The sequence below is a fragment of the Oncorhynchus masou genome, chromosome 32 (genome assembly GCF_036934945.1).
Source record: "Oncorhynchus masou masou isolate Uvic2021 chromosome 32, UVic_Omas_1.1, whole genome shotgun sequence".
NCBI classification, from domain to species: Eukaryota; Metazoa; Chordata; class Actinopteri; order Salmoniformes; family Salmonidae; genus Oncorhynchus; species Oncorhynchus masou.
In genome coordinates, this window is record NC_088243.1 from 32,109,764 (window position 1) to 32,134,670 (window position 24,907).

At 42.4% G+C, this 24,907-nt stretch overlaps 1 protein-coding gene across 1 annotated transcript in view; it reads left to right on the forward strand.

Annotated features, from left to right (window-relative positions):
• Positions 1 to 371: 371 nt before the first annotated feature.
• The window catches only part of LOC135525945 (TOG array regulator of axonemal microtubules protein 1-like), a 41,244-nt gene continuing 16,708 nt past the window's right edge, over positions 372 to 24,907 (forward strand). Inside the window, exons 1-3 of the mRNA XM_064953919.1 lie at positions 372 to 2,130; positions 11,587 to 11,653; positions 24,223 to 24,360. Of these exons, the coding sequence (XP_064809991.1) occupies positions 1,096 to 2,130; positions 11,587 to 11,653; positions 24,223 to 24,360 (1,240 nt within the window). The 5' untranslated portion in view covers positions 372 to 1,095. The remainder of the gene's footprint in view (positions 2,131 to 11,586; positions 11,654 to 24,222; positions 24,361 to 24,907) is intronic.

Sequence of the window (24,907 nt, forward strand, 5' to 3'; positions counted from 1 at the left end):
TAAATTATATTATGTGAGCTAAACATAAAAATGTATGACAAATTATAAAATCATTTTTTTAAAGTTCTAATGTTAATGTCCCTGCTATGACAAAAAACAACTGAAATACAAGTTATGTAGTCCTTGAAACATTGAATTGAAATACTATAGAATTTCATTCATTCTATGGAGGACTGCTTCTTCTGGGGAGTGTCAATTTGGCCTACTAGTGGGTTCAAAGAATTTAATTGGCAGATACATAGACTGGTTAATTGTATAATTGGATCTGAAGACCTGTGTATTCATAAATTCCGAGTTGTCACGAATGCAGCATTTTTCCAACAACTCGCGTCACCATGGAAGCGATCCGTTTGTGTCATGTTGTATTCGCCATTTTGATGGTTCTATGTGTGTGGGCGACGGCGATGAATGTCTCTACAGTGCAGCTAGCTAGCTAGTTAGTTTACAAACATTCAACATAAAGTCTCATACTGTTACATACATTTAACCGAAGAGATCAAGGAGATGTGTGCAACGTTTTTGTATGCCGGACGTCAAATTTGAACGACTAATCGGAATGCGAAGTCTGCATTTTAGTCTGTTTTCTAACTTCGCCAGCTAGCCGCCAGGTTTCTTCTACTAAGCCGCAATTCAAAGTCGTACGTTAAGCTAAAAGCTAGCGATGATATTGGATTCTATGGAAATCATACATCCGAAGAGGTACTGGCAGCGACGTCGCCCTGACACGCTATTTCTGGACATTGAATGATTGCTTCCTAGTTATGCAGCTAGTTAGCTATGTTAGCTAATTTAGCTGAAATACAACATGGGCTTTCAAATACAACATTCCACCGTGCCTTTTTTCGTCATGGCTATGTAGGGGAACGCACAGCAAGCTACAAGTGTTTTATTTTCACTCAACGTTGCTTTCACCGTTCACGTTCCAGTTGTCTCGAAAACTAGTACAATGAACCGTTATTCATAAGAAACTGCAAATGTCCAATCGAACCACCAAGACAAGATGATGAGTCAAAGAAATGGGCAATATTGTCCTCACAGAAATGTGATTGCTTCATTAGACTCTTCCCTTTGACCACATCAAAAGGACGATCAATTATGATTTTTGGATTGATACCCCAGGAGTTACATGAACAGCTCCTAGACCTAAAAAACTACCAAAATCGAACAAATGGTGTGGAAGAGCTGAAAAAACTCCTATTTGGATTGGACTTGAAGCCAGTCCCCTCGGACAGTATTGTGGAGTTTATATATTTTCTCCACAGACTTCTAGATGACACCAACTTCAAAGTCTTGTATGGCACTTTACAGGTGATAAACCTACTCATCCAGAAATTGGATTACAATATAGACAAATATTTCAAACAGATAGTATGTGTGGCTCTGAAACCCCTTGGAGACAACCGTGCTGTCACCCGGAATGAGTACATGAATGTGTTCAGGCAGTTGACTAGAATTGTAGGGCCACAGAAAGTGTTAGACCTTGCCATTGGACACCTGAGACACAAGAACTCCAGGGTCAGAGAGGATGTCATCAACATCATCACAGCAGCTATGCTCACCCATCCCAAGAATGACTTCAACATCCCCAGCCTCTGCTTTGAAGTTGCACCATACTTGGCGGACAGCAAGAAGAAGGTCCGCCATGCAGCCCTAGAACTATTTGCTGTTTTTGACCATTGCCTTGACACAGGGAAAAAACAGCCCCTAATGAAGGCTGTAGACCGAGTGGAGCTCAATGGGGATGTGGAGGGTCTTATGGCAGCTGTTCAAGCAAGAAGAGCCAGGCACATACTTCCCAGACTGTCCTCCGATGGGATGGTAGAATACGCCCTTCTAATCCCTAAATCAGGACAACGACGGTCACCACAGTTTGTGTCAGGAGCTGACCTGGAGTGGGTGCTCAATGGTGGGCGGATCAGCAGTGCCAAGAGCATCAGGACGGAACCAGACTCTGACAGGCTGTATCATGGTTATGGAAGTTTGGGCTCCCTCATTGATGACCTTCCACTGCAGAGGAGAATTGTCAGTGCAGGCAAAGGGAAGAACAAGCTTCCCTGGGAGAGGTCAAGCCTTCCTTCCACAGTGAACATCCAGCCATGCAGTACCTCTAACGGAAAATCCTCTGATCAGGTTGGTCATAGTTGACGCCAAGGTTACATCAAGCAAAAGTCTGCTGATGACACTTGTTTATCATTTAGCTTTTTTTATGTAGCAAAGTGTCATTCGAGAAAAATAAATATCAAGACATGCTCTCTCTAGGCTACAGGTACAATAATCTTATTTCCATAGTGGCACCATAATTACATGGAAGAAGGTGCAAATAGAATGAGGTTTGTGACCACCCAAAGTGAAAATCTGTCAAATATTAGTTTGCAGGGACCTGAAAGTTCACTGAAACAATAACACGCAGTATACTAGATATTGACAAAGGCTTGTGTTGGGACTATATGGAGTTGTATCCATAACTATTTGTTTGATGGCTGATTTGGGCAATTCCACGTAGAGGAATTATGTTTTGACTCCGATTTGTCACTTTAAAGGGAAGGTAGCATATTCTTAACCACATGTAACATATGGATATGCATTAGTATACTCATCCAATGCAAAGTCGCACCTAATTTTTCAAGTTGTTACACAAAACCGATCAGAATGCCGAAGTCATGTCAGAAAATGTTTTTCTGGGGTGTGATGTAATATGGAGGCCCCGGCAAGCCAGCCTATTCCTTAAAGGTTAACTCCAACAGAAATAACTTAAAATGTATAACCTCAAATTAAACCAAATCGTTTACACTCATGACTACTTGTTTCAATAACATTTTCAGCCAATTTACATGTTAATACTTTATAAATGTATTGTTAGAAATCAACTTGCAAGGTTGCTAGCCAACTAGCCTGCTAAAGTTAGCTCTACTAGCCTTTTAACATAAGCCCTATTGGCCTGCTAACATTAGCCCTACCAGCCTGCTAATGTTATGTTAGAACTGCATGAGTCAGCCATTTGCTATCAACACCTAGCTTACAGCTACATTAACCCTTTACGCTACAGACGATGTTGTGAGAAGACCGATTTTCGGATGTCTCATGGTCTGACAAATCCCACTCTTGCTCTGTCACCTTTCACCGCAGATGCAAAAGTGTGACATTGGCTGATGGGGTGGAGTGAGACGCATCCAATGCAAAAAAACAGATGTCCATATTATGTATGTGCATATTATGTGTGTGTGAGCAAATGATGATGTGAGTGTTTGTGTGTGTTGGAGTGTCAGTGTGCATGAGTGTGTAGGGCCCTAAGAGTGCATAGAGCCAGTGCAAAAATAAAATACAAGTGTCAACTCAGTCAGTGTAGCCTTTGTGTTAGTTATTTAGCAAACATGGTTTGGGGATGGAAGCAGTTCAGGAGCCTTCTGGTGTCAGACATGATGCACCGGTACCGCTTACCGTGCGGAACCAGAGAACAGTCTATGGCTTGGGTGGCTGGAGTCTAATGATTTTTCGGGCCTTTATTTTCACACAGCCTGATATCGAGCAGGGAGCTCAGCCCCAGTGATGAAGCCCCCTCCCCTGTTTCCTTTCGTCCACGATCAGCTTTTGGCCCTACTGACATTGAGGGGGAGGTTGTTGTTCCATCACTACACTGTTAGGTCACTGACCTCCCTGTAGGTTGTCTCATCGTCACCTGATCACCTACCACCGCTGTGTCGTCAGCTAACTTTATGATGGTGTTCGAGTCGTGCGGGCCACACAGTTGTGGGTGAACAGGGAGTACTGGAGGGGAGTAAGCACACACCCCTGTGGGGGCCCCTGTGTTAAGGGTCATAAGGGCGGTGGTGATGTTGCCGCCGACCCTCACCACCTGGGTTCGGCCTGTCAGGAAGTCCAGGATCCAGTTGCAGAGTGAGGTGTTCAGTCCGAAGGTCCTAAACTTGGTGACGAGCTTGGAGGGGACTATGGTGTTGAATGCTGAACTATAGCCAATGAACAGCATTCTCACATGTCAACAAAAACATAACACCTTGAGTTAAAAATATATATATATTTAGGATATTGAACTACAGTAGGTGAAGTGGATTTACATCCGGTAATTGAATTACATCATTGCTCCCTGATCTGTACCATACAGAAAATGATAATTCTCGATATGAATATCATTCTCTTCATGGTGTTGTATCCTAATAGGTACACAAAGGTATAAAATATGCAATGTCCTTCTTTTGCATATTTGAGTATACGATGCACTGGCTATTATTGTAATGATCTCCGCCCCCAAACAATATCACATTCAGTTGGTCCGAACCAGACCAAATCTGAAACAATCATAGACATCTATGTTTCACCCCCCCCCCCCCCCCCCCCCCCCCCCAAAAAAAAATGCCATTTACCAGAATGCTAAGAAGTACTAAGGAATCCTCATAGTGGATGCTTGGTAAATGCTAACGAGCGCATGCAAACATTTACTACTAAAACAGACAATCCAGCTCATAAAGTTATGCAAGCATCTCACAACGCAGTTTGCAACATGCACAAAACAAAACAAATATTAGACCGCCGGGATCTTAATCCAGAAGGGGATTGTCTCTGCTGCTGTTACCAAGAAGCTTGATCCTGCAAACTAACATTAGCCACCTAGCTAACATTAGCCACCTAGCTAACATTAGCCACCTAGCTAACATTAGCAACCAAAACTCAGCTAGATAGAATTTATTTGGCACTTCTTAGATTGTTAACTTAATAGTTATAAGATATATAGCTGGCAAACAATAGTGAATTCCATACAAGTGTAACTTTATCACCTCACTTAATTTGCACTACAGGACTGACTCACCTCAAGAAGCTCCCATTTTGCACGTTCTTTTTTGTAAACAAACACACGTGACTGGCTCAAACAGCTTTTCGGGAAACTAGTACCGGTAGCTTCATAATGAAGGCAAAATTATGAACGCGATCTGCTTTATCTATTACCTAGTGCACAAGTTGACTGCAGGTATTTATTTAAAAAGTACTAATATTCAAATGTCTAAAAATTAAAAGACGGTATTGGAAAATCATACTGTTGTTATTTCTAAATACCCCAGGATAACTGTTTGGAGTTTGTGACTAACTATGTGAGCTTATTACAGTATTACATACATTTTGTTCTGGGATTTCTAGTGTAGCTTGTCAGCATCATATAGCAAAACATCTTAGATTTTTATAGATAACTTTTAATCGTTTGTAGCTCAAACCATTCGGACTCAACAGAAGTTTTTGTAAAATGATTCGGGCCCCTTCCCGCAGCCCCAATTAATCACAAAATACTAATAGTTGGTATCTACGGATGCAGAAGAAATAGACAAATCCGATTAGAAGTCCAAAACATGCCAGCGTTACTGGTGGGACTCATTGGGTTAAGGGACATTTCCCTTCTCTGCTTCAGCTTGAGTTTTTGTAAAAACTACTCCACAGATATGGCTCTTTTACAACTTGTGCTCAAAATCTTTACAGCCCTGAACAACAATTAGTACGCGCTTGGTATCTTTCTAGAATTATCCAAAGTGTTCAACACGGTTGATTATGAAATATGACTCACTAAGTTGCATTATTACAGTTTTCACGATTATACATATAAATGGCTATATAATTATGTTTATGATCGAGAACAATTTGTATATGCAATTGCTTGTGCATCTACCAGGGCCAAGATATCCTGTGGTGTTTCACCCCTTGGACCTTTGTTATTCCTAATCTATATCCATGTCCTTGCTGCTGTGTTTGCTACCGTACTTACCGTTATTGTTACTGATGATACCAGCTTCATTTTATCACACAAGAATTTCAATTCACTTATCATTGAAGCCAACTCCAGCATGGCAAATTTTATGAATGGTTCCAGATAACCTATCTTTAAATGCTTAAGAAAATCCAGCTTCTTTGTATTTACTGGTAAGAATATGAAATATTGTTTTTTAAAAAAAAGGGCCAGAATTTCAATTGGTGGGAATGAAATGGAGCAGGTTTCATCCTCTAGATTCCTAGGTGTTCTTGAGAGTGAAAAGTTGTCCTGTAAAGATCATATTCACTTTGTCTGCAGAAAAGTTGGTATCATCAGAATGATTTGTGGTTTGGTTCTGGCTTGCTTCCTAACACACACTATACTATAGCTTAACTTACCCATATCTCATTTACTGCAATATTGTCTGGGCCAGTACATATGCTTTCTACCTACACAAATGACTCATCACACAGAAGAAATTGGCAAGACTAGCCGCCTCTAACGGCTTGGCTCCATCTGCCCATCTGTTTTAGACAATATAGTGAGTTGCTTATCTACAACATTAATATACAAGAAACAATGCACCTTTATCTACAAATACACATACCTCCCAGACAGCCTACCTAATCCATTCAATAGATTCTTCCAGGTTCATTCCCAAATCCATGCAAACAACACACAGCGATAACCTTCACCCTCCCCACTTCAGCCTCCCCACTACACCCTCCCCAATTTCAGTGGGTCAGAAGTTTACATACACTAAGTTGACTGTGCCTTTAAACAGCTTGGAAAATTCCAGAAAAGTATGTCATGGCTTTAGAAGCTTCTGATAGGCTAATTGACATAATTTGAGTCAATTAGAGATGGACCTGTGGATGTGTTTCAAGGCCTACCTTCAAACTCGGTGCCTCTTTGCTTGACATCATGGGAAAATCAAAAGAAATCAGAAAAAAATGGTAGACCTCCACAAGTCTGGTTCATCCTTGGGAGCAATTTCCAAACATCTGAAGGTACCACGTTCATCTGTACAAACAATAGTATGCATGTATAAACACCATGGGACCACGCAACTGTCATACCGCTCAGGAAGGTTAGGCGTTCTGTCTCCTGGAGATGAATGTACTTTGGTGCGAAAAGTGCAAATTAATCCCAGAACAACAGCAAAGGACCTTGTGAAGATACTGGAGGAAACGGGTACAAAGGTATCTATATCCACAGAAAAACAAGTCCTATATCGACATAACCTGAAAAGCCACTCAGCAAGGAAGAAGCCACTGCTCCATAACCACCATAAAAAAGACAGACCACGGTTTTCAACTGTACATGTGGACAAAGGTCGTACTTTTTGGAAAAATAGCTTCTGATCTGATGAAGCATAAATAGAACTGTTTGGCCATAATGACCATCGTCATGTTTGGAGGAAAAATGGGAGGCTTGCAAGCTGAAGAACACCATCCCAACCGTGAAGCACGGGGGTGGCAGAATCATGTTGTGGGGGTGCTTTGCTGCATGAGGGGACTGGTGCACTTCACAAAATAGATGGCATCATGATGAAGGGAAATTATGCACCTATATTGAAGCAACATCTTAAAACATCACTCAGGAATTTAAAGCTTGGTCACAAATGGGTCTTCCAAATGGACAATGACCCCAAGCATACTTTGAAAGTTGTGGCAATATGGCTTAAGGACAAAGTCAAGGTATTGGAGTGGCCATTACAAAGCCCTGACCTCAATCCCATAGAACATTTGTGGGAAGAACTGAAAAAGCGTGTGCGAGCAAGGAGGCCTACAAACCTGACTCAGTTACACCAGCTCTGTCAGGAGGAATTTTGGGAAGCTTGTGGAAGGCTACCCAAAACGTTTGACCCAAGTTAAACAATTAAAGGCAATGCTACCAAATACATTGAGTGTATGTAAACTTCTGACTCACTGGGAATGTGATAAAAGAAATAAAAGCTGAAATAAATAATTCTCACTAATATTATTCTGCCATTTCACATTCTTAAAATAAAGTGGTGATCCTAACTGACCTAAAACAGGGAATGTTTATCAGGATTAAATATCAGGAATTATGAAAAACTGAGTTTAAATGTAGTTGGCTATGGTGTATGTAAACTTCCGACTTCAACTGTATACCGAGTATATCATGTACATTTATAAGTAGTATGCTCTGTTTAACTGATGTAACCTTTTTTTGTACTTATATCTGTAGCCCTTTTGGGTTTCCAACCTCACCTGCTCAGTTTTTACCTTTAAAAAAAAAATCTGTACTCTTTTGTCTTTCATCTACATTTAAAAAAAATTACAATAAATGCTGAAAACATTTTGCTTCACTATTTGAAAAGAAGGAGAACAAGCTATAGAATGAAAATTACAGCCGTTTTGGTGCAGGTACAGATGCTTTTATGTATTTATTATTATTCTACAAATCGATACTTGGATTCAAATATACCACACCCCCCTCATCAATACTGTGGCATTACAATATGTGAGTTTGTCATTTCAGGGCTGTATTCTCATGAATTTCAAGTTGAGGTCAGTTTTGGAAAATGTCGGCCTACTGTACCTCAATAGAGAGTTTGATGAACATCTATTACATGATCCACATTAGACAGAAAAAGACAAGTTTATCCACCTTGGTTGCTATAAGACTATGTAGGCTAGACAACAGATGTGAGTGGTTGGAGAAGACAATCATCTCATATTACAGGGATCCTGCTCCTTGATGACAGTGATAATCCAAAGCATTTTCTCGTTCTATGTTGCTTGGGAAAACCCCTCTCTACAATGGGCTTACTCCCAGATCTCATCAGGGAAGTCAATCTAATAATCTCCTCTTTTTCATTCTCTCAGATACTGAAACACCCAGCTGTCAGTGTTAGACAGTGGGAGACGTTTGTTTGTCGTGGGGAAACACCGGACATCTCCCTTTTTTTGGTATAATAGAGTAGCCTACTTGTGCTTCTGAACTGTTGCCACAAAGTCGCAACAAAAGTGTAGGCTATGAGCTTAAAGATCCGTAGGGGAGAGATCCCAGCAGTGGCACCTTGTCACAGAGATGGTTCGAGATAACAGACTTTTGAGTGAGCATTCAGGTACTATTAAATCCTTGACATTTGGAAGAATGACCATTTTTGTTTTTTGCAAGCATTTCGCTACACCCGTAATAACATCTGCTAAATATGTGTATGCGACCAATAACATTTGATGATTTGAACACAAACTACTTGTTCAACGAGGCTTTTTGAAGTTTGCTCTGTGCACCATAGTCCTTTCGCAGCCTTCCAGTGAAACCTTGTGTTTATAGTAGTCCCCGTCTCCCAGCAACATCTTTGCGACACAACACGCATGTATTCAGAGGGGGCTTGACACTTCATTGGCAATGCATGTGAAGATATTTTAGGACCCACCGCGATTGTGGAACGTCAACCACTTAGGCTGCCTTCACACAGGCAGCCCAATTCTGATCTTTTTCACACCAATTGGTCTTCTGTTTCCCGATAGCGATGGAACTTAAGCTTTAGTGTTTTGACGATACTTCGTTCCTATAACAGCCGACAGACAGTATCACATGCGTTTCCCAAAGCACCACGTAGAGAGAGCGTTCGCGTCATTTGTAGCATGTGTCAATACCGAAAGAAAGGCAGCGCTGCTCTCTGATCAGTTTCACCCATTCAAATATTACCTTAATATCAGAATTATTTTACAATACTGACGACGGATCAGCCCCTAGAGCTGTATTATAACCTATGGCTGCAAATATTGAGGTGGCTTAGTCTATTACCTAACAATATTGCACAAAATTACATATTTGGTAAGTCATCAAATAAAAATTGAATAAAATGTTATTTGTCACATGCTTCGTAAACAACAGGTGTAGACTAACAGTGAAATGTTTACTTATGGGCTCTTCCCAACAATGCAGAGAATAAAAAAGAGAAATAAAGAAAAATATTAACACGGGGAATAAATACAGAATGAGGAACAATAACAAGGATATATACACAGAGTACCAATACAGAGTCGATTTGCAGTCCGGGTAGCTGTTGGTTAACCGTTTAACTAACTATTTAGCAGTCTTATGGCTTGGGGGTAAAAGCTGTTCAGGGTCTTGTTGATTCCTGACGTGGTGCATTGGTACTTCCTGTCGTGTGGTAGCGGAGAGAACAGTGTATGACTTGGGTGGCTGGAGTATTTGACCATTTTGAGGGTCTTCCTCTCACACCACCTGGTATAGAGGTCCTGGATGGCATAGAGCTTGGTCTGTCTCCTGGGCCGTATGCACTACCGTCTAGTGCCTTGCGGTCGGATGCCAAGCAGTTGCTATACCAAGCGGTGATGCAGCCAGTCAAGATGCTCTCAATGGTGCAGTTGTATCACTTTTTGAGGATCTGAAGGCCCATGCCAACTCTTTTTAGGATCCAGTTGCAGAGGGAGGTGTTCAGTCCTAGAGTCCCTAGCTTGGTGATGAGCTTGGAGGGCACAATGGTATTAAAACACTGAGCTGTAGTCAATGAACAACATTCTCAGAGAGCAGTGTGGAGTGCGATAGAGATTGCGTCATCTGTGGATATGCTGTTTGTAACCATTGCAAAGACATTGGCAACTTTGTTCTGAAGTGATCTGCAGTCACAGACAAATTAACACCTTGATTCTATATTAGGTGGAGATCTTCTGTGTATAAAGTAGGCAAAAAAACATCTATTGACCTACTTAGCTTTTCTGAGGCAGTTGGTAAACAACAATTGTCTAAAAGTGCAACTTTACTAACAATGGTTTTGGGAAGCAACTCGGAGATTTAACAATGCTCCTACGAAGGTTCTAATGATGAACTTAGCCTTAACATGCTTTTGGGACTCTGGGTCCTGATCTTTTCGCATCAGATTTTTTGGATTGATCAAAAAACCAATTAGTGAAAAGAAGATATGCATTGTGTCTAAATGCAGCCTTTACTGCTCTAGTGTTGATTAAGATCCCAGTGGTTAAATCTAACGACAATGGGAGTTCCCTTTAATGTGAGATGGATCTTAACACCATTACTGCGATGCTTGAAAATGTCCCATGGCTACACTTTTTATTACATATTTTACCCCCTTTTCTCTCCAATTTCATGATATCCAATTGGTAGTTACAGTCTTGTCCCATCGCTGCAACTCCCCTACAGACTCAGGAGAGGCGAAACACGACCCTGCCAAACCGCACTGCTTCTTGACACACTGCTCGCTTAACCCGGAAGCCAGCCGCACCAATGTGTTGGAGGAAACACTGTACAACTGGCGACCGAGATCTACTTGCAGGCTCCTGTCCCGCCACAATGAGTCGCTAGAGCGCGATGGAACAAGGAAATCCCAGCCGGTCAAACCCTCCCCTAACTTGGATAGGGGCTGGGCCAGTTGTTCGCCACTTCATGGGTTTCCTGGTTATGGCTGGCTGTGACATAGTCTGGGATCGAACCCAGGGCTGTAGTGACATCTCAAGCACTGTGACGAAGTGCCTTAGACTGCTGTGCCACTCGGGATGTCCGGCTTCACCTTTTATAGTGAAAGTTTAATGAGAGTAGTACACGTCATTGAAGTAGGACAGACGTCATTGAAGTAGGACAGACATTAAAGTTTGGGTTTATACACTGACAGAGTCCCAGAGCACACAATTTGTTGTCTGAGCTAAATCGCTGCAACATGCCTTTGTTGATACCAATGGATGAAATTACAGTTGATCCATGGTAAGCTCTCTGTTTTCAAATAGTCGTTTATGTTTGACATGTGAACTTTACCCAGTTTTGTGGCTCAGTGACATAATTGTCACCATAGTTATCCCCTGATTCCATCTCCTCAGGTCATCAGTGAAGACTGCTTGTCCCTCTCCCGGAATCTGAGCCCGGAGACATATGTCCCCAGTTTTGGTAAGTGCCCATTTCCTGTCTCTTGCATGCATCATGAGCTACCACACAAGCTGACAAGGTGCAGTTGAGTTGAGTTGCTGTCAGTGCCGAAGTTAGCCTGGCTCTAGATTAAACCAGCTTTGAATTGGATTATCACACCGAGTCAAGGAGCCATACTATTTCACGTCACTCAGAGCACTGACATGATGGATTTGCTAGGCCCCCTGGCAGAAGAGTGCCATACACACAACAAGAATCATTCATGATTGAAGAATACCATGGATTAATTGCTTATATTTTGCTGTTATTGTTGGAAAGAGAGTGTGTATGCAAGACAAGTACCAAGAAAGCTTAATATGGACAATAGCATGCTTGAATATAATTTACCCTTCAAATCCTAACAAATGTCCTCTCTATCTCAAACCGGTGTGAAAAGGGATTTCTCTCCAAGAATGCATAGGTTGAGAGTCATGTAATGTATGGTGATAATATATGGAGGTGTCCTTGATGTGAGGGGGTGGTGAATTCTCTAAACATGGTTGATGTAGGAGTCAGTCACTCCTCTTCATGTTCCTGCTGTTTAGTGTCAATGCCATTCGTAGGCGTTCAATAAGTAGACACTTAATATGAGCCGTGGAGGCTGGCTTTGAGAAGGAGCTGTTGAGAATACATTTGGTTATTACCAAACCTTGATTTGGTTCTCATTAGGAAAGCAATGGGGCCGAACTTGCAAACAGTAGAAAATGTGTGTTTAACCTGGACCTCAAAATGTGCCAATAAAAATTCCTGACATGAGGTTTGATCACGTGCAGCTATGTGTAGTTATTCCCACATTTACATTTCAATAATTTAGCAGACTCTTATTCAGAGCGACTTAGAGTTAGTGCATTCATCTTAATATAGCATAGTAAGTACATTTTTCCTTAATAAAGTAGCTATCAGCAAAGTCAATGCTAGTAGGAAAATGTAGGGGGAAAATGTGTGTTCCCATCAGATAATCTGGCAGATTTAGCCCTGTGCTAACCCTTCTCTTCCATATACGTGCAGGCTAGGGATGAATATTTTCCCCAAAATCTTCCAAGTTTCAATAGCGGGAATAATTCATATTTATCCCAGGGTCCTGGGAAATGCTTGAAAAACTGGAAGTACCCATTCAAAGCATTTAAAACCAAGATATGGTCACTGCCAGGCTTCTCCCCAAATAAGAGGGTCGCTGCGCCACCTTGTCGGCTTGGCTGCATGTGTAAATGACACTGATATTTAGTAATGATAGAGTAAATATCTTTGATCGCCAGCAACAGTATTGTGAATTGTTCATAAATTCAGAGAGTTGTCATGTTCCTCAATTAATTCAGCGCATTTTGATAAACCATTTCTGTATGGACTTTGCTTTGTGCATGGGGACATTGCCATGCTGAAACATGAAAGCCTTCCCCAAACTATTACCACAAAGTTGGAAGCACAGAATCGTCTAGAATGTCATTGTATGCTGTAGCGTTAAGATTTCCCTTCACTGGAACTAAGGGGCCTAGCCCGATCCATGAAAAACAGCCCCAGACCATTATTCTTCCTCCACCAAACTTGACTTTTGGCACTATGCAATCGGGCAGGTAGCATTCTCATGGCATCCGCCAAACCCAGATTCGTCCGTTGGACTGCCAGATGGTGAAGAGTGATTCACCAATAGCGGCAAGCTTTACTCCACTCCAGCCGATGCTTGACATTGTGCATGGTGATGTTAGACTTATGTGAGGTCTCGGCCATGAAAACCCATTTCATGAAGCTCCCGACGAACAGTTATTGTGCTGACGTTGCTTCCAGAGGCAGTTTGGAACCCGGTAGTGAGTTTTGCAACTGAGGACAGACCATTTTTACGCTCTTCAACACTTGGCGGTTCCGTTCTGTGAGCTTGTGTGGCCTACCACTTTGTGGCTGAGCCGATGTTGTTCCTAGACATTTCCACTTCACAATAAGTGCACTTATAGTTGACCGGGGCAGCTCTATCAGGGCAAAGATTTGATGAACTGACTTGTTGGAAAGGTGGCATCTTATGACGGTGCCATGTTGAGTCACTCAGCTCTTCAGTAAGTCCATTCTACTGCCAATGTTTGTCTATAGAGATTACATGGCTGTGTGCTCAATTTTAAACATCTGTCAGCAATGGGTATGGCTGAAATTGCCGAATCCACTAATTTGAAAGGGTGTCCACATACTTTTGAATATATAGTGTATCTACCAGAGTGAAAGTTGCTATATAGTGTTGCAGAGGTACACCCACGGACAGTTCTGAAGCCAGACTGCAGACTGTTCTGAAGGAGTGAGCTAAAGGGGTGGTACCAGTGGGTCTGCCGTTGTGTATGTAACAAGGGCCAGTTGACCAGGGTGTAAAGGTCACAGTAATGAGTGTTGAAGGGGGCACTGGTATCAAAGCAGATGGCAGTTTGGTAAATTACATCTAGTTTATTGAAGGATGTTTTGGATGCAAGCCAGTAAAACTATGTCGCTATAGTCCAGAATTGACATTATGGTCATTTTTACAAGGGTGTGCTTGGCAGAGTGGGTGAAGGATGTTTTGTTGGGGTACAGGAAACCAATTCTGGATTTAACTTTAGACTGCAGGTGGGGGACGTGGGTATGGAATGAGAGTGAGCAGTCCAGCCATATACCAAGATATTTATAGGTGTCAACATACTCTAGCTCTGACCCATTCAGGTGAAATTGTTAGGAGGACAGGCATGTTAAGGTCGGTTCCGGTTGAAGAGCATACGTTTATTTTTTTGGTATTGAGGAGTAGGTTAGGTCAGAGAAGGCATGCTGGATGTTGTTAAAGCTATGTTGTAGGGTGGTCAGCCCGGTGTTCAAGGAGGGCCCAGTTGTGTACAAGATAGTGTCATCGGCATAAAGGTGGATGGGGGAGTCACCAGCAGCATGCGCAGCATTGTTAATCTACTCAGGGATAAGATCGGCCCAAGAATCGATCCTTGTTGAGCTCCCATAGATACAGCCAGTGGTTTGGAATGTAGGCCTATGGAATTCACACATTGTACACGGACAGAAGAATCATTTTCAAACCAGGCTAGACAGTTCTCTGAGAACCCTAGGTCGATGAGTCTATTGAGCAGGATACAGTGGTTAACAAAATCAAAGGCTTTAGCCAGATCAATAAAAGCAGACACACAATACTGCTTGTTGTCAAAAGCAGATATGTTGTTTAGAACCTTCAGTGTTGCAGAGGTACACCCACGGACAGTTCTGAAGCCAGACTGCAGACTGTTCTGAAAGAACACTGTGGGACTCAAGGTGGCGGGTTAACTGTTTGTTGACCAGACTTTCAAAAACTCTAGAAAGGCAATGCAAGATGGAGATTGATCTGTAACAGTTGGGGTCTAGCTTGTTGCCCCCTTTGAAGAGTGGTATGACGGCAGCAGCTTTCCAATTCTGTGGGACTTCAGATGTTTGCAAGGTGAGGTTGAAGAGGCAAGTGATGGGGCCTGAGATGATGCTTCAGAAAGAAGGGGCCCAGATCATTGAGCCCAGCTAATTTTATTAGGGTCCAGATTACTCAACTCCTTTAGAACCTCGTTCTTCTGTACTGGCTGAAAGGAGAAACGGGGGGTGCTCTGAGGGAGAACACTATTGGGAGAAGCATGGCTCGCAGCAGGAATGGTTAAAATGTGTGGCCAACCCTGACAAAGTGCTTGTTGAAACTCTCAACCCTTCTGACTTTATCAGAGGTGATATTGTTCTCAACGTTGAGTGCAGAAGGCAGCTGAGAGGTTGAATTTTCATCTTCCATGCTTTTCAGTGTTCCAGAACTTGTTAGGGTCAGAACCACAGGCAACTCATAGTTTTTTGTAATATCCTGATTCTGCTTTTCCGATTGATTGAGTGCTCTTGTTCCTTGCTTCCCTAAAGAGTTGCGAGTCAGAAGGGTCCGTGGAGGTCTTTGCTTTATGCCAGAGCAGGTGTTTTCACTGGATCAGCTCAGACAGATCAGCGCTAAACCACAGAAGCTGTAGCAATTTTGGTTCTAACCTTCTTAAGAGGAGCATATTTATTAAGGACTGTGAGGAAAGAGGTTTTAAAATGGCACCAAGTGTACTCAACACAAGTTATAAGGTCAGTTCTGGGATGCCAGGTCATGTATCAAGGCCTGCCCATTAAAGTGCTTCAACAGATGTTTGACAATAATCAGAGAGGGGGCGTTTAACATTGGTACCGTTGTGGACAATTCAACAGTAGTCACTATGGCCTTGGCAGAAAACTGCAGTGGAGTACTTAGCAGGCATATCAGTGAGAATAACATCTATGAGTGTGCCATTATCTGCAGACTTGGGCTTGTATCTATTGGGAGCCTGTAAAATCTGGGGGAGGTTTAAATCATACAGCTGGAGTTGTACAGAGTTGGGAGGTCACCTAATAACACAAACTCTGAGGAGGTATAACGGGCAATCAGTTCACTTAGAGCAGTCCGAGCACAGGCGGGAACAGACTTCTAAATAGCTGTCACTAGCCGGCCTCCACCCATTACCCTGCCCTGAACTTAGTCACTGTCGCTAGCCGGCTACCACCCGGTTACTCAACCGTTCACCTTAGAGGCTGCTACCCTATGTGCATAGTAGAGGTCGACCGATTAATCGGAATGGCTGATTAATTAGGGCCGATTTCAAGTTTTCATAACAATCGGAAATCTGTATTTTTGGACACCGATTTGGCCGTTTTTTTTTTTTACACCTTTATTTAATCTTTATTTAACTAGGCAAGTCAGTTAAGAACACATTCTTATTTTCAATGACGGCCAAGGAATGGTGGGTTAACTGCCTCGTTCAGGGGCAGAACGACAGATTTTTACCTTGTCATCTTGGGGGATTCAATCTTGCAACCTTACAGTTAACTCGTCCAACGCTCTAACCACCTGATTACATTGCACTACACGAGGAGACTGCCTGTTACACGAATGCAGTAAGCCAAGGTAAGTTGCTAGCTAGCATTAAACTTATCTTATAAAAAACAATCAATCAATCATAATCACTAGTTAACTACACATGGTTGATGATATTACTAGTTTATCTAGCGTGTCCTGCGTTGCATAAAATCGATGCGGTGCGTATTGTTGCTCCAATGTGTACCTAACCATAAACATCAATGTCTTTCTTAAAATCAATACACAGAAGTATATAAACCTGCATATTTAGCTAAAAGAAATCCAGGTTAGCAGGCAATATTAACCAGGTGAAATTGTGTCACTTCTCTTGCGTTCATTGCACGCAGAGTCAGTGTATATGCAACAGATTGGGCCGCCTAATTTGCCAGAATTTTACTTAATTATGACATAACATTGAAGGTTGTGCAATGCAACAGAATTATTTAGACTTATGGATGCCACTCCTTAGAGAAAATACTGAATGGTTTCGTATTTCACTAAAAGAATAAACGTCTTGTTTTCCAGATGATAGTTTCCGGATTCGGCCATATTAATCTCTTGAAACTAGGGGGCAGTATTTTTATTTTTGGAAAAATAACGTTCCCAAAGTAAACTGCCTATTTCTCAGGACCAGATGCTATAATATGCATATAATTGACAGCTTAGGATAGAAAACACTCTAAAGTTTCTAAAACTGTCAAAATATTGTCTGTGAGTATAACAGAACTGATATTGCAGGCGAAACCCTGAGGAAAATACAATCAGGAAGTGCCTCTTATTTTGAAACCGTTGTATTCCTATGCACCCCTATTGGCCATTGAAAGGGATATCAACCAGATTCCTTTTTCTACGTATTCCCTAAGGTGTCTACAGCATTTTGACGTAGTTTCAGGCCTTTATGTTGAAGAATGAGCATAAACGACTACATTGCGTAAGTGGCCAGCTGAGGGCTCTCAGAGTGATTCTTGCGTAAAAGACAGAGGTAGTCATTTTTTCTCTCGCTCCTACTGAAAAGCCAATAGTCCCGGTTGATATATTATCGAATAGATATTTGAAAAACACCTTGAGGATTGATTATAAAAAATGTTTGCCATGTTTCTGTCGATATTATGGATATCAATATAATATCATCCAAAAGGAATATAGTGATATGTAACTTCTGTATTCTCATGAATTTCAAGTTCAGTTTTGGAAAATGTCGGCTTACTGTACGTCGATAGAGGGTTTGATGAACATCTATTACATGATCCACATTAGACAGAAAAAGACGAGTTTATCCACCTTGGTTGCTATGAGACTATGGAGGCTAGACAACAGATGTGAGTGGTTGGAGAAGACAATCATCTCAAATTACAGGGATCCTGCTCCTTGATGACAGTGATAATCCAAAGCATTATCTCATTCTATGTTTCTTGGGAAACCCCCTCTCTACAATGGGCTTACTCCCAGATCGCCTCATCAGGGAAGTCAATCTACTAATCTCCTCGTTTTCATTCTCTCAGATACTGAAACACCCAGCTGTCAGTCAGACAGTGGCAGACGTTTGTTTGTAGTGGAGAAACACTGGCCATCTCCCTTTTTTGGTATATCAAATTTAATCAAATATATTTATAAACCCCTTCTTGCATCAGCTGATATCTCAAAGTGCTGTACAGAAACCCAGCCTAAAACCCCAAACAGCAAGCAATGCAGGTGTAGAAGCACAGTGGCTAGGAAAAACTCCCTAGAAAAGGCAGGAACCTAGGAAGAAACCTAGAAAGGAACCAGGCTATGAGGGGTGGCCAGTCCTCTTCTGGCTGTGCCGGGTGGAGATTATAACAGAACATGGCCAAGATGTTCTAATGTTCATAGATGACCAGCAGGGTCAAATAATAATACTCACAGTGGTTGTCAAGGGTGCAACAAGTCAGCACCTCAGGAGTAAATGTCAGTTGGCTTTTCATAGCCGATCAGTCAGAGTATCTCTACCGCTCCTGCTGTCTCTAGAGAGTTGAAAACAGCAGGTCTGGGACAGGTAGCACGTCCTGTGAACAGGTCAGGGCTCCATAGCCTCAGGCAGAACAGTTGAAACTGTTCTATAATAGAGTAGCCTACTTGGGCTTCTGAACTGTAGCCACAAAGTCGCAACAAAGGTATAGGCTATGCTCTTAAAGATCCGTAGGGGATAGATCCCAGCAGTGTCACCTTGTCACAGAGATGGTTCGAGATAACAGACTCAATATCTCAATTGTCTTATTGGCTTCACGTAGTGCAAAAGGTTTGAGTGAGCATTCAGGTACGATTATATTGTTGACATTTGGAATGGCCATTTTGAATTTTTTCAAACATTTCGCTACACCTGCAATAACATCTGCTAAATATGTGTATGCGACCAATACAATTTGATTTGAACAGACAGCAACAGTGAGAGAGAGGTACTTTGAGAGTTTGATGTTTAACAGCAGCAGCTCAAACTGTTTGGGCACAGACTTATATAGAATGACAGAGCACTGCAGACTTTCCTTCCAATAGATGGCAACCCCTCCTCCCTTGGAGGACCTGCCCTGGCAGAAGATATTATAGCCTGGATTGAAAACATCAGAGTTTGTAACAGATTTCCTGAGCCGTGAATCGGAGATGGCCAGGACATTAGGGGTGGTCGTGTGCACTAATGTTTTCAGCTCATCAAGTTTGGGGAGGAGACTCCGGATGTTCATATGCATAAATACGAGGCTTTTGCGATTACAGAAGTCTTCAAAAGTTACGCTTTTAGCATCAGGCATGACAGAGTTGTTAACAGAGGAAATGTCAGGGTCGGGGTTTGAATGTACATTACCAGAAACCATCAACAGTAATATGGTAAGGCCATGACTTTTATCGGCGCTCTCAGGCTGCCGTGCGCATGAGAGGAAATTCATGATAGGCTTAATGGAAAGCGTTTGGTCAAACTGTTTCATTAGCAGACAAGCAGACATTGGGGTAACATAGAGAATATCCCAAACAGACAGTCCCTAGAGTAGCCATGAATTAAATAACATCCCTAGATGAGGAGGTGAGACGCATCGATGTTTCACCCCAGGGAGAGAGAGGGACTGGCCCGAGGAGCTGGACGGGATGCAATGTGGCATTAACAGACGTTACATTAAAACATGAGGAAAAGCCATAAATGACACCTCATTGCAGAGAGAGTAAAATGCCCCCGCTCCAAATACGGGCACCGATGCGCATTGCGAGCACTCCTAGTGATCAGCTGTAGATGGTGGTTATGAGATGTAGCCCCGCTGCGAAGGGATCCAAGCCTGGGGCTCAGGGTTGAGAAAGGCTCGTAGCGCTCCGGTGTATCAACGAGGAGACAATCTGACAAACATAGAAGAACAGTACAGCCACGGCGAGTCAGCGGGGGAAGCTCTGGGAGACACCAGGGATCCGTGTCACTTGTCAGCGTAGAATCAGTGTAGAAGCACCGACGCCCAGGGGAGCTGGACGGAGGAGACTCAGCAACTCAACAGAGTTTGTCATTGGCAAAGGAACAGTGGAGGAGACACCAGGACACCGGAGGCCTGGATTAGGCGAGGGCTCAGCGGAGAAGCAGCAAAGAAGTCACCGGTGATCAGTTAGGAAAAACAGGGAAACCCGGACCCATGGGAGCAGATCTACTGCAGGCCGGCAAGGGAGGGAAGACGGGCGGAGAGCTATATTGTTTGTAAATCTTTGCATGTTATTTTTATTTTTTTATTTAATTCGATCTTTTATTAACAATTCAGAACATACAAATGACCCACTAGCACACACCCCCATCTCCAGGGCCTGCATAAAACATTTGCATATTAATATAGCCTAGATGTAAAGCTGGGCTTCAAAGGGTAGGCTCAAAACAACAATTGTAAATAAGACACAGATATAGACTAGATCAACAAAGCAAAACCGCACAGGGAAAACACCAAACACGGACGTTGACAGGACATGCAATGTTACTCCCATCTTGGAATCATGTTGGTGGGGTGGAGTTTTGGCCTGCCTGGTGACATACCATGCAGTAAATTAGTTAATAGACCAATAAGAAAGAGTTCCAAACTTCTCTGCCAATAACAGCTCGTTTTCAGTTTTCCCCTCCCCACTCAGACACTCTGCCAGTCCTATAAAATTATTGCCTGAGAATTTGCTCTTTGCTAAGAACCTATTTTTGTTTACTTTTTACAATTTTGATGGAAAACAGAGTAAGGTACGAACTAAATTGTTACCCAAAAATGATTTACACTGAACAAAAATATAAATGCAACATGTAAAGTGTTGGTCCCATGCTTCATGAGCTGAAATAAAAGATCCCCGAAATGTTCCATACTCAGAAAAAGCGTATTTCTCCCAAATTTTGTGCACAAATTTGTTTCCATCCCTGTTAGTGAGCATTTCTCCTTTGTCAAGATAATCCATCCACCTGACATGTGTGGCATATGAAGAAGATGATTAAACGGCATGATCATTACACAGGTGCACATTCTGCTGGGGACAATAAAAGGCCACTCTAAAATGTGCAGTTTTGTCACACAGCACAAGGCCACAGATGTCAAGTTTATTTTTTATTTTTTTATTTTTTTACCCCTTTTTCTCCCCAATTTCATTGTATTCCATTGGTAGTTAGTCTTGTCCCATCGCTGCAACTCCCATACAGACTCGGGAGAGGCGAAGGTCAAGAACCGTGCGTCCTCTGAAACACAGCCCAGCCAAGCTGCTCTGCTTCTTGACACAACAACCGCTTAACCCAGAAGCCAGCCACACCAATGTGTCGGAGGAAACACCACACACCTGGCGACCGTGTCAGCATGCATTGCACCCGGTCCGCCACAGAAGTCTCTAGTCCTCATTGGGACAAGAACTACCCTGCCGGCCAAACCCTCCCTTAACGACGCTGGGCCAATTGTGCGCCGCCCCATGGGTCTTCCGGTCGCGGCCGGCTGCGACAGAGCCTGGACTCGGACCAGGATCTCTAGTGGCAATGCAGTGCCTTAGACCACTGCGCCACTCGGGAGGCCTAGATGGCTCAAGTTTTGAGAGAGCATGCAATTGGCATGCTTGCTGACTACAGGAACGTCCACCAGAGCTATTGCCAGATAATTAAATGTCAATTTCTCAACCATAAGCCGCAACGTCGTTTTAGAATCCAACCGGCCCCACAACCGCAGACCTGGTGTATCCACGACAGCCCAGGACCTCCACATCCGTCTTCTCCACCTGCGGGATCGTCTGAGACCAGGTACCTGGACAACCAAAGAATTTATGCACAAACTGTCAGAAACCGTCTCACGTAAGATCATTTGCGTGCTCTTTGTCCTCACCAGGGACTTGACCTGACTGCAGTTAGGCATCGTAACCGACTTCAGTGGGGAAATGCTCTCCTTCGATGGCCACTGGCACGCTGGAGAATTGTGCTGTTGAATGAATCCCAGTTTCAACTTTACAGGCAGATGTGGGCGAGTTGTTTGCTGATGTCAATGTTGTGAACAGAGTGCCCCATCAAATCAAATCATGGTGGTGGTGGGGTTATGACATGGCCAGGAATAAGCTACGGACAATGAACACAATTGCATTTTATCAATGCCAGTTTGAATGCACATAGATACCGTGATGAGATCCTGAGGCCCATTGTCTTGCAATTCATCCGCCGCCATCCCCTCATGTTTCAGCATGATAATGCACAGCCTCATGTTGCAAGGATCTGCACACAATTCCATTGCCTGCATACCAACCAGACATGTCACCCATTGAGCATGTTTGGGATTCCACCAATATCCAGCAACTTTGCACAGCCATTGAAGAGGAGTGGGACAACATTCCTCAGGCCACAATCAACATCCTGATCAACTCTACGCGAAGGAGATGTGTCGCGCTGCATGAGGCAAATGGTGCTCACACCAGATACTGACTGATCCTACTTTTCTTGTTTGTTTTTTTAAGGTATCTGTGACCAACAGATGCATATATGTATTCCCAGTCATGTGAAATCCGTAGATTAAGGCCTAATTCATTTATTTCAATGGACTGAATTTCTTATATGAACTGTAACTCATTAAAATCTTTTAACTTGTTGCATATTGCATTTAATTTTTGTTCAGTGTAATATTGAGATAAAAACAGCTGCATTGGACCTTTAAGAAATGTAATTGGTTGGTGGATATAATGTCTAAAATCTTTGATGGGCTGATGCAGAATTTATTATAGGGAATAATCACTGTCAGCTGGTGAGGTTAACCTGGCACACGCTAGCCCTATGCTATATGATGGGATCAGCTACAATGTAGAGTTCAATCACATGCAACTACGTTGACTGTTGTAACAGGCTGACGCGCATTTTCAGACCGAGGTCCTGGTTAAAATGAAACGTTTTCTAATGTTCGCGAGTATGGACCCAATGTGATCAAATACATACATTTTCTGTTCACTGTAGACAAAGGAGAATATATGAGGTATTAATTGTGAGGGAGGAAGGCCAGTAAAGTGGATGAAAGCAATAGAGTTGGCTACAATGATTTATTAAAGTTCCTCCACTTTGCAGTCACAGTTGGTTTGTGGTCACGTCCACCAACCTGTCAGAGGCTTCCTTCCCATTGCAGTCAACTAGCCCACTGTTGACTTGGCCCACTCTGGAAGAGTGGCCAGGAGAATAGCTCTCAAAGGAAGGAAAGGACCAGACTAGGTGGGGAAGCCAACTGAGATAATACAGCAGATATTGTGTCATGAACATGGTCTCTTCTCAAGCGGGGATGCTAGAGATGTTAGGTATTAAATTGCTAGTATCTTGGTGTGCAACTTTTATCAAGATACCTTACAGTGAGGGAACTTGTGACAGGAGAATAAGGTACAAGCCACTTTAGGGGTATGTAATGTATGATCGGTTGATTTGGAAATAATAAGTACTGCTCTAATATAACTTATCCCCACCTCCACTGCCTTGACTACCGGTACACATATGTAATCTTGACACAATTCTGAATGTAATCCTCTATGTGAAGACTACAATTGTATCAGGTGCATTGGGAATTTGAATTGAGTCCATGTACCAAAATATTGTATAAGACTTTGCTAAAGTAGCCTACAAAAATGTTCAATAATAATTATTATGCTCTGTTTTCTGCTTTTACAGCATGCAGTGGAATACAAAAACTGCTAGATTCTATGCTGAATTGTGTGTGGGAGTGTTTTGTGGTGGGAGTGTGTGCGAACCGCTATGTAGCCAATATTTAAAAGAGCAGCCTGTGCTCACAGGCAAGACTGGACTTGACTCTTTTTTCTGGAGGCCGCAGAACACGGCAGAAACCTTTACCACCCAGTATGAACAAATAGTAAAAAAAAAAAATCTCCCCCGCCCTTATGCTGCTCTTTCATAAAAGCTGTTTTCCATCGTTTCTGAAAAAATGGGGTTGTCAATGCATGATTTAACTAAGCTCTGACTTAGCCAAAGGTATTCAACCTAGACTGAATCATTTATCAAATTAAACAAACTTGGATCAGTTTACATTCCCCGGTCAGTCACTGGGCTCACAGGTTAGCCTGACCTCCGCTTTAGCTGACCGTATCACTTTGAAGCTTAACATGAGTTGCTGAAGCCACCAACAATAAGTCATCATACTGTATTGATAGAGAATAGATAATGGTTATGAGGTACAGTAATAGCTGATTTGTTGTCCTCCAGGTTCTGCAGAGCCCAATAAGCCCCTGTCCTCTAGAAGGAGGGAATCCCCCGGACGATTGAGAAGGAGTGGGAGCCTTGACTTGGACCCTGACATCTTCAAATCGACCAACTTCTCTGACCAACATTCTACAGAACACAGTTTTTATTTGAAAGGTACAGTGCCTTGCAAAAGTATTCGGCCCCCTTGAACTTTGTGACCTTTTGCCACATTTCAGGCTTCAAACATAAAGATATAAAACTGTATTTTTTTGTGAAGAATCTGGGACACAGAGGGAGGGATATTTCAAACTTTTTTAACAAATCAAAACTCAAAAATTGAAAATTATTCAGCCCCCATAACTTCTTGAAACTCCCCATCCCGGATCCGGGTTTGTGACTAAAGCCTCAGGCTCATTAGCATAACGCTATTAACGATTTCTGAAAATCAAATAAAATGAAAATAATGCGTCTGCTCTCAAGCAGAACAACACTGTCATCTCAGATTTTCAAAATTGCTTTTGAACCATAGAAATTGACTAATTTGTGTAAGAGTATGCAAAGTGCATAGCATTTTGAGTAGCAAAAACATTTTCACAAAAACCAGATAACCAAATAAATAAAATCATTTACCTTTGAAGAGCTTCTGATGTTTTCAATGAGGAGACTCTCAGTTACATACCAAATGAACTTTGTGACCTTTTCTACA